The following is a 15945-nucleotide window of genomic DNA, read 5'->3' as shown; positions in this document are numbered from 1 at the left end:
ACAGGCTCTCAACTGGAGAGGAGCGGAAGGCACCTAGAGCTAAGCGAAGACCACAGTGATGGATTGTATCAAGATGGGCAAGGAAAGAAGTTGAGGCAGAGGAGTAGATATAGCATCCATAATCGAGAGTGGAGAGGATCAAGGTAACATGAAGATGAAGGAGAGTTTTGCAATCTGAGCCCCAATATATATGGGATAGAGTCTGTAAGATTCGGAGACGGCGGCGAGCTTTTTCTTTAATGTAAAGGATATGGTCTCCCCAGGACAGTTTGGAGTAAAAAATAACGCCTAGGAATTTGCCAGAGGAACGGTATTGGAGTGGAGTTCCATATAAGAAGATTGGAGGTTGGGGACCTACACGTGTGCAAGAGAAAAGGATGGAGAAAGATTTGGAGGTAGAAAGGCGGAAGCCATGGTTTGTGGCCCAGGAAGATACTGATGATATTGCAGACTGAAGAAATTGGCAGAGATTTGGCAAGGATGTGCCAGAGGCACATAAAGTGATGATCGGGCTCCTGGTGGTAGAACTGAGACAATGACATTAACAAGCAAGAGGGGATAAAGTGGTACTGAGCACACTGCTTTGTGGGACGCCTTCGAATTGAGGAAAGAAAGATGATGTGGTAGAGGCAATTTTGATCTGGAAAATGCGTTGGGAGAGGAAAGACCTTATGAAGACATCCATGTTTCCACGTATGCCTAGAGAGGACAATTGTTGGAGAATATGGTACCTCCATGCAGTATCATATGCTTTTTCTAGGTCAAAGAATATAGCTGGCGTATAAATGCAGACGTAATATATGTCTCAAAATGAGCAAGGGGGTCAGCTGTGCATCGGGCACGGCGGAAACCAAACTGGGAAGGACAGAGAAGATTGTGGGATTCAAGATACCACATTAAGCGGAAGTCAACTATTCGCTCTAGTAGTTTGCACAAGCAGCTAGTTAGTGCGATGGGTCTCAGGAAGGGGAGGATAAGAGCTTCTCTCCAATGAGAAGGAAAATTTCCTGATGTCCATATGTGGTTGTAAAATGTTAATAGGAAGGATAAGGAGGAAGATGGGAGTTGCCGGAGCATACGGTAGTGAATACCGCCAGGGCCTTCATGAGTGTTGCAGCACGACTGTAAGTCAGCACTGAGTTCAGAGGAAGAATAATGAGCATTATAGGACTCAGCGGAGGATAGGTTGAAGATAATGGGGGTGTGTTCCCTGATGGTCCTAATAGAAGAGAAGTGTGGAGGAAGGTGAGAAGCACTACTGACTTGTCTGAAATAGTCACCCAGTTCATTAGCGACTTGGAGAGGATCAGAGATGAGGGTATCTCGAATATGGAGGACGGGGGCTGGACGGGGGGGGGGGGGGGATGTTTGCCTGATAGTTTATGGATCCGGCGCCAAACATTTGAGATAGATGTAGAGGATGTAATTCAGGAAACATAATTTCGCCAGCTATTTGTTTTACTATTCCTGATAGTTTATGGATCCGGCGCCAAACATTTGAGATAGATGTAGAGGATGTAATTCAGGAAACATAATTTCGCCAGCTATTTGTTTTACTATTCCGGATTGTACGACGAAGACATGCGGATGCTCTTTTAAAGGAGATTTGAGATAGATGTAGAGGATGGAAATGAGGAAACACAATTTCGCCAGCTATTTGTTTTACTATTCCGGATTGTACGACAAAGACAGGCGGATGCTCTTTTAAAGGAGATAAGGGCTGATAGTTGATTAGGGGTACCTCGTTTGTAGCGGTAACTGTTCCAGGATGCCGTTTTAAGCGAAGCGCTTTAGTGCAATCAGAATTCCACCATGGAACACATTTGGAGGTATAGGGTCTTGAGGTTCGAGGAATAGCTGTATGGGCAGCTCTTAGGACTGTAGTTGTGAAACATTGTATCATATCTGAGATGTAAGAGTGGGAGGATGGAGGGATATGAATAGCAGTGAGTGAAGTGAAAGTACGCCAGTCGGCTCTATCAAAGCACCAGCGTGGAGAGTTAGGAAGTGGTACATATGAAGCAGGAGAAAGGAGAACTGGAAAGTGGTCTAGAACTGACCAGTGGAAATCTAAATGAAGAGAAGGGGAGCATAGAGAGAGGTCAATGCATGAAAAAGATTGCGTGCGTGTATCAAAGTGTCTGGAGCGATCTGAATTAAGAATAATAAGGTCAGCTGTGGAGAGGAAGCGTTCTAGGGATCGGCCACGGGAGTTGGTGATAGAATCACCCCAAAGAGTGTGGCGACAGTTAAAATCAATTTTCAAAAGCAACAAAGTCAATGGGGTGGGAGGGGGAGAAGTAGACTGAAATCACTGTGATCCAGCGGCGAAGAAAGATGGGAATAACTGTGCAGGGGACAGTGGTTTGAAAGGGAGGTATGACATAAGGTGTTTTCTGATTGATAAGTATAAACGAGACATAAATGGAGTGTGGGGAAGAGACAAAATGGTAATTGGGAATTAGTATAGGAGGATGTGTAAGAAAAGTCTCTTGAAGGCATATAATAGATGGGTTATAAGAGGAAGGGATATGACGAAGCTCGGGTCTGTGAGAACGGAAACCGCGAATATTCCAATGAAGGATAGTTATACTTTCGTTGATTTATGAGTGATAACACGTGTTGGAGAATTTGAAGGGGAAGGAGCTAATAAGCTAATAAGAGGGGGGAGGTGGTGGAGGGTCTGGGGGAGGGGATAGTTGTGATATAAGGGATTCACGTGTGTATCCAGGAGGGAGTGGAAGGGATAGAGGGGATGGCGGGAGGGTTAATGTAGGTGGAGCTGTGTTGGGAGGGAGTATGAGGAAAGGGTGTAGGGGGGTATGAGTAGGAGGAGGATGGATATCGGCAGTCACTTTGAGTGGGGAGGGAGCGGGGAGTTGTGGAATTTGAAAGTGGATGAGGGGTTTCAGTGTCAGTTTGGGACTTGAGTAGATAGTTTTGAATCTTCAACTCCATTTCTGTAATGGAGATGATTGGGGAGTTTTGTGAGACAAAGGTTTTCTTGTGAGGGGGGGGGGGGGGAGAGGAGACTGGTGTCTGAAGAGTAGGGACAAAGGAAGGTGGAAGTGATTGTGTGGTACGGGAAGAGGGGGTGGAACGTTTAGTCTGTCTGCTGCGGGTAGTGCGGGGAGGGAGAGGGGAAGGTGTTGGGGCTGTAGTAGAGATTGGAGTGTCTGGATTTAGGAAGGTAGGAGGTAGAAGAGGGGAAGTTAGATGGAGGAGGGATAGGTTTAGGGGAGGGTGTAGGAGCTTGGGAGGTGGGGGAGTGACAGAGTGAACGACATTACTGGAGTAGGGAATAAGAGAAAAACCTCGTCGACGTGCTTCCAAGTCTAAATCTGAGAGTTGCTACCTCAGACTCTAATTTGTAGGTGGGGCAGCCCCTACAAAATACATTATGGGAGCCGCCACAGTTGGCACACGTGTGTGATTGTGCAAAGCAGTTTGATAGCGTATGGCCAGGTTGGGTACATAGAGGGCATCTGGCTGTGGAACGGCAATGTTTGGCAGGATGTCCTAAACGCCAACAATTTTGGCACTGATGAGGAGGTTGATATGGTTGCACAGGGAGGGATTCTCCACGGATGTAAACATTAAAGGGAAGGTCATGTCTACGGAAAGTAATTTTGGAAATGTTAGAGGGGTTCTTACGATGACCTCTGGGAGGAATGGAGTAGCACTATACTGATATCGCATCATAGTCAGTGAGACAGGCGAGTAAGTCTTCTCCACAATCTGACCATTTTTTGTTATAGGTAGGGCAGTTTGCTGGGGAGATAGAAACAGTTCCGGTGCAAGTTTTGAAGGTTGGATGAGGTTCTGCAGGGATAGGGTTACCATATAGATCAGTTCGATTGGATAATGCTATAGCTTGGTTTTCAGATGTTACTGTGACGAGACGGGAATGGTCGGGTCGGCTACGGAAAGTGACTTTGCCTACTTGGAGACATTGCTGGAAGAAAAGGGTGTTGTCAGAGTAAGGAGCTGTGGGAGGGATCACGAGAAATCGGTCCCATTTGGCTGGGCTATATATGGAGGTAGGGTTATGGAGAGGTGGACAATAAGGCTGTAAAGTAGTATTAAGGGAGGATGGGATAGTTGATGAAGAAGGTTGTGGGGGTAATGGTTAATGGTTAAAGGCAAAATAAATGTGCTAGACATCTAAGGTCATGTAGCACTATAGTTAATGTTAGTGAAGGGTGTTTGGGTTAGTGATTAGTTGTTAAAGCTGGGTTAAGGGATTGGTGAGTGAATGGGTTAGGGTCGGATGAGGTAATGTAAAGGATTAGATCAAGTGAAGGATATATATGCGTTTGAGGAAGGAAAACGGGTTGTCAAAGCAGAAAGTGTGAGATTCTGTAAGGATGTCTGATAAGTTGGGATGTCTATGTAGGGAGGATAGGTGGGAGAAAGTAGAGGTACAGGCTGCTTCAAAACGTGAGCATGACAATAGAATATGTGGGACTGAAAGAGGAACATCACATAAGGGACACAGGGGTGGATCGGATTGTGACATTAGATAGGAATGTGTTAGACAGGTGTCGCCAATGCGTAAGCGGGCGAGAGCCGTCTCCCAACGTCTGTTCCGATGGAATGGAGCTGACCAGGAGATTGACAGTTTTACAGTATGTAATTTATTAGTGTGGAGACTTAACCAAAAAGATTGCCATCGATTATACAAGAGGGTCTTAAAGTGTGGGTAATAATCCGTGGCTGGGATATGTGAGAAACGTGGTTGGTTTGATGTGGACATAGCAGCGTAGCGTGCTAGAGTATCTGCCTGTCCATTGCCGGGGATTCCAACATGGCTGGGTACCCAGCAAAATTTGATTGTTTTATGACGTGTGGACAGGTAGAACAACCAGTTCTGGATCTTACAAACAAGGGTTGATCGTGTGTATTGACTTTATGAGGGTTAATGAGTTACGGGAGTCAGTAAAAATTGTAGGATGTGGGAGTAGAGGTGATGAAGTTGAGCATATTGGGAGAGTAGAAATGTCTCCTGGGGGTTGAGTGTTGACTAGGGTGGATAATGTACTTGTAGGCATTGAGGGGTAGTAGTTGTAGTGTTCAGAGCTGTAGTCAAAGGAGAGACTGGGGTCAGGGAATCGGGAGAGTTTGAATTGATGGGGCTATTTGATGAAGGGGCAAGCCTCATTGCCCCTAATAATGGTATAACATCTTTATTGTTGGCCATGGTCAGCCTGGAGTATGTTGGGGAGAGAGACAGTCCACCTCTCAGGGTCCCCTTGAGAGGTAAGGGCTAGGCAACTAAAGCAAGGGAATACCGTGCCCATGGCTCCCTCAGGCCATTCAGGACTGGCACAAAGTCAGCCTTTCATCCTTTCAGCACGGCTCTGACACCTTAGGAAGTGGACAGAATAAGGGGATGAAGGGAAAGAAAAGGAAAGGCAGAGAAGAAAAGACCATGTAAAATTAGTGGAGTCGAGGGCTGAGTCCCAAGGTTGGGGAGTTCCCCAGCATTGGGTCCCAGTCTCCGCCTCCTAAGCCCCCCCACGACAACAATGGGCAAGGGATTGGGGGGAATAAATTACAATGGTCATACATACTGACACATTGTTGGATATTCACGTCTCCTCAACAAATACATTTAGCATGTATGCTAACTGTTTATTTAATCACCTGTAGCACCTCCATATTTTTCTTAGTTCTTTAAAATTAATTGTGGGTTAATGAAAATGTTTTTTATTCATAGATTTTTATTACGAAATTAAAAACAAATATTTATGGCATACATACTTGTATCCTAAACTTAGTTCCACATTTTTTATATTACATACCAAAGCAGCATAGAATACATGTTCACTCTCCATTTGTTATCTTAAAAGACTGCATCTACCTATTGAGTGGTATGGATGTAAGAAAATTAATGACCAATGGTTATAACAAGTTAAATACTAATCATCAAACGTGTCAAAGTCATTAATGAACCTCCATCCATCACCATCATTTAGAAGTTAGAAGGCTACAATCCTCCGTATTTAATTACGGCCCTTATTCAAATGTTAGTTAATATATTTGACTGGGAATAATATATACAGGTACAAGTCCAGGCCGAGGCAGATCGTGATTGCCCTTCTATCAAGTGGCATTACATCTTTTGCAGCACCATACACACCTAGAGCATTACAGTAATTTAACATTACATTGGCACAATGAAAATAATAAATCATTTATAATCTAAAGAATAATGCATATACACAGGTATCCACTTTGGTGCCATTACAAAACTCCATCACTTGACAGAATATATACAATATATATGTATATATATATATATTTGTAAACAGTCATTTTACCTTATTGCAAAACTCCTTTCACACTCCTTATAATCAGAGCTATGCAACCAATCATTGCCTGGAGGGAAATTTCCTTCAACAGGGTATTGTGAGAGCACCAATCCTCTACAATGGTAGAAGACATGTGTGTGCTACAGTGGAAGATAACTGCCAGAGGTAACTTGCAGGTATAGCTATCACTCTTGGTCTCCAGCCCAGACGCACTTCCAAGCAAGTTATATTATTGGCGGAAGCTACATCATATATAAATATACACGAAAATCATATAAAAAATACAGTGACCTAATTACACTATATACATATAAGCTGCAGTATGGTCACCCTGCATACTTCGTATTGGAAAATAGTCAATAAAAATAGATACATAGCTCCAGTGCAGTACCTAATGAGCAACATAAAATGTTGTTTATATATAAGCTGCCACAATGCATGGCAAACACATCCTGATTTTGTGATCCTCATGAAATAAACTATTCTTTTATCTGGAGAGAGGAGAAAAAAAAAAAAAAAAAAAAAAAAAAAAAAGGTGCAAGCCAATATAGGGTATAATAAAAAAAGGAATGTATGGCCAAATAGGAACTATCAGATCTAAAGGCAAATATTTTGCATTCACTACTGTCTTTCTGAAATCACAATGAGTTTACATACCTCAAAGAACAAATTGTTTCTAAACTTCAAAATAAATTTTACGAGTACAGTACCTGTTTATTCAAGCAGGGCATTTTCCAAGAAGGATGAATGCAATGCTCTGAGGTTGCACTAAAAAACAATTAATTAATAAAGCTCTGAAATGTTTTCATCTTTGCCAAAAAAAAAAGAACAAAATCAAGAATCATGCTAATCATCTTTACAACTAATGGTTACACAATCCCCCGTGCATTCTGTAGGGTGCTTCCTGTAACTGTAGGAAGTTTACTACTATGGGATTGATAAGAGAGAAAAAAAAAAAAAAAAAAAGATAAAGAGTAAAAGAAAGAGTAAGAGAGGAAGTGAAGGAGGAGGAGAGGAAGTGAAGGAGGAGGAGGAAGAGGAGGAGGAGGAGGAAAAGGAGGAGGAGGAGGAGGAAAAGGAGGAGGAAAAGGAGAAGGAGGAGGAGGAGGAGGAGGAGGAGGAGGAGGAGGACGAGGAGGACAAGAAGGAAGAAGGAAGAAGAAGGAAGAAGGAAGAACGAGGAAGAAGAAGGAAGAAGGAGGAAGAAGAAGGAAGAAGGAGGAAGAAGAAGGAAGAAGGAAGTAGAAGGAAGAAGGAAGAAGGAAGAAGGAAGTAGAAGGAAGAAGGAAGAAGGAAGAAGAAGGAAGAAGGAAGAAGAAGGAAAAAGAAGGAAGAAGGAAAAAGGAGGAAAAAGGAGGAAGAGAAGAGATTTGACAGTTCATAACGACCACAGTTCTCATTCCTTGGAGGTAGTGGCGATTCATTTATCTATGAATCATATGGTAAGCAGATATACAGTATTGAGCAATCAAAGTCGAATTGCCCAAAACTGGATACTACAAAATACTAGCTACCATTTCATAACATATCTCTGAAAGTCTTCATGTCCTATCTATTGCAAGTCATTATGTACACAAAAAAATATTAAACCACTTAGAATGCCTAAAGGGGTCTTATTCAATCACAACCAAAGTCAACTTGCAATTGCCTGAACTGAAAGTAGTTAACTACTATTCGTTAAAAAAAAACACTATCATTATTAGAAGAGATTCCTTGCTGGCATTATTGCAGTTCTTCCAGGCATTTACCTCACTGTTTAAGTTGCTAGAAATGTTCAATGCAATTATGTCCTAACAATGCAGCACTGAAGTAAATTTAAAATCATCAATTATGATACCCCAAAGCTAGTATTATATACATGGCTGCAGCTTGACATTTTCTAAAAAATATAGATAGCTAATATTATTAAATATTTGCTAACAGAGTTTTACTTTAAATGCCTTTTTAAAATCGATCCCAATAATAATATCTTGTTTGTCAATGCCTCTTGTTCTCTTTTCTTCTTTTTAATTAACACAATATGGACATAATATTGACACAAAAATCTGGCAAAAGGTTCCTTATACATGTACATTTAATATCTCTAAGATGCCTGAGTTTAAATTTATTAATAAAATGACTTAGATATTCTTTCCTTTTGCTGTAACCTTATCTTTTAGGTGAATATTCCATCCCACTAAAATAATGTCACAGCCTAATAACCAAAGCTATTCAGACTTTAATGCTCAGGAGCCATGGATTTCAAGCGGGAAGTTCATCTCCCAAAGTGTACTATGATCCACTATCAGAAAAGATACAAATCTGTAATTTTCTAATCTCTCAATATGCTGACTGCCTCAGTTCTATGTAACAGGTAATCAGCATCTCAAGGGGCCTGATTAAAGGTCTATGGTAGGAAAAAAAAATTAAATTATAAAAATTATATATATGATAACCTGTAAATCAAAATGCTATTTCTTGTCCTCAAAGATGAAGACTCGTAAAACAGATACAAAAAGAAAGCCAGCACGTCACTGTACATTTGTTACCAGCTCCATTAAACAAGTAATAGTCATGTATGAGGGCCATGAAAACCTACACAGCCCTTAAAAAGATTCTAGATGAGATTTCTGTCTGTAGTAATAGCTGCATGATACATACAGCTGCAGCACAAACTTATGGAACTTGTACTTACGATTAATTAGAAAAATATAAACAACCATATAGCACTCATGGGCAAGCCACACAAAATTGCTTTGAAAGTGTTTCAATCCTTCTAACCACTGCAAATCAAAAGTAAGACACATGTAACATCAGACACTGGCACTTTTAGTTAAACTAAACCTTTGCATCAGTCCCGTATGGAGGCCCTCCTTTGTACAGGTATTCAGTGTGATTCATGATCACACAGTACACACATGACCATGAAACACAATTAAGTAAAAATAAATTCTTGTGTTATTGAGGAAATAAACTCCTTAATAGTCGTGGCAGAAAATTAAATAATATCAACATATACTTTAAGTTAAATCACTGGTGAATACTAATGAATGCTACTAATCAACATGGCCAAATATCATCCATTCGTACAGGTGTTACAAAAATATTCATTATCTATTTTGTATTACATTAACAATACCAAGAGTCATGGTAAAAGTTGTAATAATATTAATGTTGATTGTACTATGAATGATACAGTCAAGTAGTGACAACAAATCTGATAATAAAAATTAAAAAATCAAATATTTCCAGTAATAAAACCTTCAATAAAGATGCACAAATAGAGGAAAATCTATGAATAACACCATAATCAAAAGCAAATAATGTCTAATAATTGAGAAAAAAAAGAAAGAAAGAAAGAAAGAATTTTTTTTTTTTTTTGTGATATGTAACATCAATTGTCAGTCAATAATGACAAGAATGGCAAGAGCAGCAGAAAATGAATTTTTGTCTTACGTAAGTAATTACATAAATATAACTGAAGTAGTAGGTGGAAGCAGCGCTTACTTGCATCTTTATCTCATACTGTGCTGGTTCCATCTGATACACAATCAAGACATCTCTAGCCTAGTGTACAAAAATAATTATTTTGACACCACAGCTCCTCATCAAATTTCCTTGGGATATGTTTTCACATATGGAGTTCTGCATAACTTTTAACACATTTCGATATTTATATTTAAAACAGACTTGTGACATGTAAAATACCCTAGCAAATCAAAAGTTTACAGACAAAGAACCCTCCCACCAGATATATACATAACAAAGAAAGGACTTTTGGTAAACTGTATCAATGCCCTTCTTATAGACTATTTGTGATACTGGCTGCCAATACTGTTATGTCCCTCAGTCCTTTGGATACTAGACAATATCCAATAGTTTGTGACTCAATGCCCTTGTGTTAGGTACACTGATGATGCCTGAGATAACAGTCAAGCCTTGAAATTTACAACCTAAGTATACTCACTCATATTTCATTAATACCTCTAATAATTCACTATCTAACATCAAGCTCATTTATGAGGTTTTTATTCATACACTTTTAACAACCTGACAATTTTGATATAAAATAATGTCAAGACTCGAATATTGTTTTTTTTTTTTCAGACATTGTGCATTTAAAGCACCACTTGGCCTTACATTAGGCAAGAATGCTCTGAAGTGGTATTGTGGGTTACACAAACATGGCAACAAAATGATAAAAATCTATGTTCTTAGGAACAGCTGCAGATAAAGAGAGCAATTGTTTTAATATAGGAAATAGTATGCACAGTTATCATTCAGACTAAAGAACAAGTATTTACATACATATCTGAAAGTAACTATTAACTAAGTTACTACTGCATAAGATTTATAAGTTTAAGTAAAAAGAGTACATTATAAGAGGATACAATAATAAAGATACTGCATAGTATTCTACCATCACAAATATGGAATTCAATTTACAGAAAGAAAGACTAAATGCCCACAAAAGGCCAAGGTCATATTTGAAATCCAATGCTAAATTATGGGATTCATCACAGACAATTGGACAAGTGTAAAAAGTTTCTTACCTTGTTTTCTTGAACAGAGCATTAGTACTGATTGCAAGAATATCATAATTTTCATTAAAAAGTCCTGTTTTGAGGAAGCCCATACAAAGAGATTGCTTGACACATTTCTTTCTGAAATTGTTACTTTTCACCTGACATAAATAGTGACACATTTCATGTCCTAGGTAATGCTGTCACTACCTAATCATATTATGGGCACCTTATGATCATGAACTTGCTACTTTGAAATAAAATTTCTAACAAAAAGAAAAATCTTTGATTTTTACAAGCCCACCCATGCCAATGGTAATTCTTTTGACATTTTAACTCCTAGCTTGATACGGTTTCTCAGTTATGTCCTAAATCTATATTTGTTTTCAGGACTTGTTGGAAAGAAGTACATTATTCATGATTATAAAATCTGGAAAAACACTGGTATAAATGAATTGCAAAGTCACTTGAGGTTTACATGAGCTGCATACTTTTGAACTGACAGCTCGGCCCCGTAGTCCCACCGAAATGCTTCATTTCTCCATTGAAGTGGCCACTATCGTTAACCCTACCAGACACATGGCAAAAAGAAAAAAAAAGGGGGGGGGGATCAGGCAAGGTCTACTGACCTAACCTGCATCCAGGCCAATTTCAGCAATTATTATCTTTTTCAAGAACCTGATATACATGTGAAGAACTATTAACATTTCTCATACCACTACATTGGAATATAAGTGTGCTGATTAATGGTTTCATTCTTCTGAGGGATTATTTGTTGATTAACTGAGCTTGTGGACTTATTTACATGTGCAGTAGTCACTGGAAGAGCATTTGCTGTGAAGTGATTTTGTGCTGTGTTTGTGTGAAAGTTTGCCATGTCCATTTGTGCCATGGTTGGTGTATTATTTGATGTAGTATATGAATGAGTAGTTGTTTGTGAAGAAGCAGAGGGCTGTGGTTGTTTAACTACTGAATTAGATTGGATACAATTGTTTATCTGATTTCCTGTGGTAACAGTTACAACCACATATGACTGTTGTTGGTTATATAATGGCTGACTTGTGTTGGAAATATGCTGATTAGCAGAACCGAGTGGACGGGACATATGAGTTTGTGGGAAGTGTTGTGATGTCAGTGGTGGCACAGAATTTCCTATATAGGAGTGTTGTGTTTGTGTAGAAAATGATGTAGGAAAACTTTGTCGAGAAGCCAATGTATTACTTGGTGCTGTAGATGAAGTTGGTGACCAGGTATACTGGTAAGAAGAAGGTATAGTTGGCATGTGTGTATATGGACAATATTGATTTCGGTGCTGTGCTGGCACAGGGGACGGGTAGTGGGTGGAGCCGGGGGCCGCCTTGCCTCACTGGTACATGGTATGTTGATTAAAGCCACCAGGAATGCCTTGCTGTTGCTGCAACATATTTTGTTGGAATTGCTGTTGATGGTTATGTTGTGGAGTGGACATAGGTAGTGGCAACATTGGACCCAAAGACACATAATATGGATTGTGCAAATTTAGTGGTAGTGGAGGAGCAGCAGTGGGTGCAGCCGATGTTCCTGGAGGTTGATGAGGTGGAGGTTGCATGGCTGGTTGTCCCTGGTGTGAAGTTTGCAAGTTGAGAGGCTGCTGTTGTGCTGGTGGTGGCTGCTGTTGCTGCCCGAGACCAAAGAGTATGTTAGGTTGAACCTGTTGCGTCATGTACGTAGCTAAGGAGTTGTGAAGTGTAGAGGTTGCACCCATAGTGGTCATTGATGATACTGGTGTGGATGATGTATCAACACCAAGGTTCATCAGATTAGGCTGAAAAGTAAAATGAAAATGACAATGGAAGTTTATTCAAATAAATGGTAAATAAATGCTATCCTTTCCCAACTTGTCATTTTCTCCATGCATCCATTTCTGTAATTGGTGTATCAATACCATGAAGTCCCCTTATCTCTCATCCCAAATTTCCTGGAGAAATTCCTAGACTGTTTCACTTTTCCTCTCTAATTTTCTTTTTTTTTTCTTTTTTTTTTGTTATCATGTAAAATTTTTCCACCTGAATTTACCTATGTATTATCACATTTTGAAAATCCTAAACTCTCTTTTTTGTGTAAAACAGACGTTCTATTAGTCAGACTTAGCTCTTTGAGACACTTTCAGTAACCCGGATTCATATACTAGTCACTTTACAATTACACTCCACCAGGCATCTTGGCTGGCTTCAAGATGTGATGTGATGACTGCAGAATAATATTTTATTAGATGATCCCAGATCAACAATGTATACAAAAAATAGCTGGACCTAAGCAAAGGACACTTTAGGTGTGGCTCCCCCAGATACCCAGAAAGAACCCCTTTCTCGTCCTGGACAACAGGATGATAATCCCTGACTTGTGTCTTGCTCAAACATCAGACAGGGTTACAGTTCATAAGAGTTCTTATGACTTTCATTAGATCTTGAGGAAGGCAATATTCTTCAATGGGTCTAGGGTGGGATTGGTCACACTACAGTTCAGTTAGGTCAGTGATATATTTGAGACTGTATGATTCACCTGGACCTTTGAAAATGTTTATACCAATATTTTCTCATTACACATTTGTTCTCATTTAATTACATTCTCATCACACATGTAATTAAATAAAAACTTGAAAAGAAGCAAATAACATTATTCAAAACATAAGCAAATTTCATCAATTATCAAGCATGACTGAATCCTGCCAGCCACAAAGTTCCATTATTGAATGCCAGGAAAGTATTCCTTAGGGAATTCCTGGGGATCCTGATGTAGGCTAGATGTGTGTGACTTTAACTGTCTTATGCCTTGAGAGTACTACAGAGTTCCCTATGTAAACTAGATAAAGTGGAAAAACATGAAGTGATTGGGAACATAAACAAAACATGACCATTTCTTCTAATGATATCAATAGCCTACTTCTAGCCTTACCTGGTATCCCCCTGGCGCCGTACTTGCTGGTGGATGTGGTGATGCGGCTATGATAGTTCCTGGAGGAATAGCAGTGCGACTCATATCTTGAGGTCCACCATTATTGAGAGCATGGTTGTTCATACTGTAGTCCTGTGGCATCGCCTGGCAATAAACACCAGTAGTAAATTAGAAGGTGCTGTTAACTCATTGTTTGTAACATACAAGACTAGTTATTCCTCCACTCTAATCAATATCTAATCACAGAATTGAAATGTAAAACACAATGCCAGCTACAACAAACAATGAAATCCGAAGCATTCATGTTATTTCTTCATCTCTGGTACAGTGGTTTGAGGCTCAGCAGTGTGATTTTTTTTTTTTTTTTTTACCCCAATACAATTACTTACATGGCAAAAAACATATAGCTGGCAGGAGACACTTTTGATTTACATAATTTAAACCAAAATATACACAGAGGGGAAAAAAAAGAAAGAAAAAAACTTTCCTCCTAGGTGAATATTTTCAGAAACAGATATACATGTACTATATATTGGTAAAAGCTGAATTTTATGAGCATTCAAAAAACATAGTCAGATGAGGAATAATGGTTAACCCGTTGCCTCCTGGGGGAATATGGGGTGTACTTGGCCTCTGCTCCTGGTAGTACACACAGCCAACTGGGCTTGACATCCAGGCCTTTTTCTGATGTGGTCATTGTGTAGCGCTTGTCACACCGCACCAACGAAGTAACATGACTTACTTTTTATATTATTTATATGCAAAACATGATTTTAATGCTTTTGTATATTCAGAGATACATCATATATATTTTAGCTGCTAGATCGAACCTGTAGCAACCTAATTATGGACATTAGAGTCCATTTCACTAAATAAGGTATGTTACACCCTGTGTACAAGATTGAATGTGCATTTCATGGATAAAAACTTATTTTTGTAAATCTGATTTTTATGAAATATGAGATTGTATTCAGGGATGTAAAAGGCTGGTGCAACCATGGCTCCAATATTTCCCTCATTTGTGTCACACTGCAAGACAGTCACACTGGCAGAGCAACAAGAGACTAAGTAGTTGACACGAGGATACAGATCTTGTAAACAAGATTAAGGTGACTTACAGGTTCAAATCAACAGCAAGAGAGCATCCTGTTTTGGTGATGGCATCTTCTATGCATGGCAGGTGAATGACTTATGAGGGTTCCTTATAAAGAACAATATAAAATGTGATGTATGCATCATCATAGCATGATGTGAATAACCCGTCACCTAGAGCTGTATGCAAGTCCGTTATGACGTGAATAACATAAAACCTGGAGCCACAACCAAGACAACCAAGATGTGAACCACACATTATCTGGAGACTAAGGGTTAAGCTCATAACAGACTTCTATACACTTGCTTTGAGGGTTTCTGAATATTTCTGTTGGCTATTAATGAGGATGGTTATGGGGAAGTAAGCTTGAGTCATTACTTTCAGTGGGTTAATCATGGCTGAGAACAATCTTCTTTTAATTAATAATACATTTCTTTGCCTTGAAAAAAAATGTAATGCTATCTTACCTCTGTATTAATTTTAAGTTTGCTATAAATATAAATATGTAAACAGGTCAATTAACTAATATTATACATCACACTATTCACACCATGATGTCCTATCAAGTCGTGGTGAAAATTTCACTGACATCACATGACATCCAATCTTGTCATGAGTCTGAGTCCCTGCAAACAGGGTGATGCCTTGGGAGCTCAGCTATGAGCCAGATAACAGCTCAAGTATAAAGTGGTGTGTACTATTGCACCTCAGCCCGACCAAACTTTATTCAAAATCTTACTCATCATGAATGGATTAAACCACTGATTTGCTTTCTTGTTGCAAGTGCTACTTGACTTTATGTTGAAATGTATTTCTAGGTTTGCTGATAGTTAGGCATTTTGTCTAAAAAAATGACATGTTTCTCCTTTTAATCAATACGGGACTAGTATGCCTCTTGATTCTTATTACAAATTTTTATATGTCTTTTGAAAGCAAAAAAGAGAGAGAGAGAGAGAAAAAAAATAAATAAATAAATGGGGGGCTATTCTCTTGAATCTTGTATATTTTTATATCATCAGTATATTACTGTGTCTGACCTACATATGAGGAAAAAATATTCATAGAATAGCATGTTGTATCCCTTACAGCTGTGACCAGACTG

The 15945-nt window shown here is 39.2% G+C and overlaps 1 protein-coding gene across 2 annotated transcripts in view; it reads right to left on the bottom strand.

The window, feature by feature from the left end:
- Window positions 1-7563: 7563 nt before the first annotated feature.
- The window catches only part of LOC125030601 (uncharacterized protein DDB_G0284459-like), a 21250-nt gene continuing 12868 nt past the window's right edge, over window positions 7564-15945 (bottom strand). Inside the window, exons 4-5 of one of the 2 annotated variants that reach the window (XM_047620741.1) lie at window positions 13751-13894; window positions 7564-12620 (exon numbers count right to left, since the gene is read on the bottom strand). In XM_047620741.1, the coding sequence (XP_047476697.1) occupies window positions 12180-12620; window positions 13751-13894 (585 nt within the window). In that variant the 3' untranslated portion in view covers window positions 7564-12179. The remainder of the gene's footprint in view (window positions 12621-13750; window positions 13895-15945) is intronic. The other variant, XM_047620743.1, reaches the window with a different exon arrangement.

This window comes from Penaeus chinensis, chromosome 11, assembly GCF_019202785.1.
Source record: "Penaeus chinensis breed Huanghai No. 1 chromosome 11, ASM1920278v2, whole genome shotgun sequence".
NCBI lineage: Eukaryota > Metazoa > Arthropoda > Malacostraca > Decapoda > Penaeidae > Penaeus > Penaeus chinensis.
The sequence above is the reverse complement of the archived record's forward strand: the minus strand, read 5'-3'. Positions and strand labels throughout refer to the sequence as shown.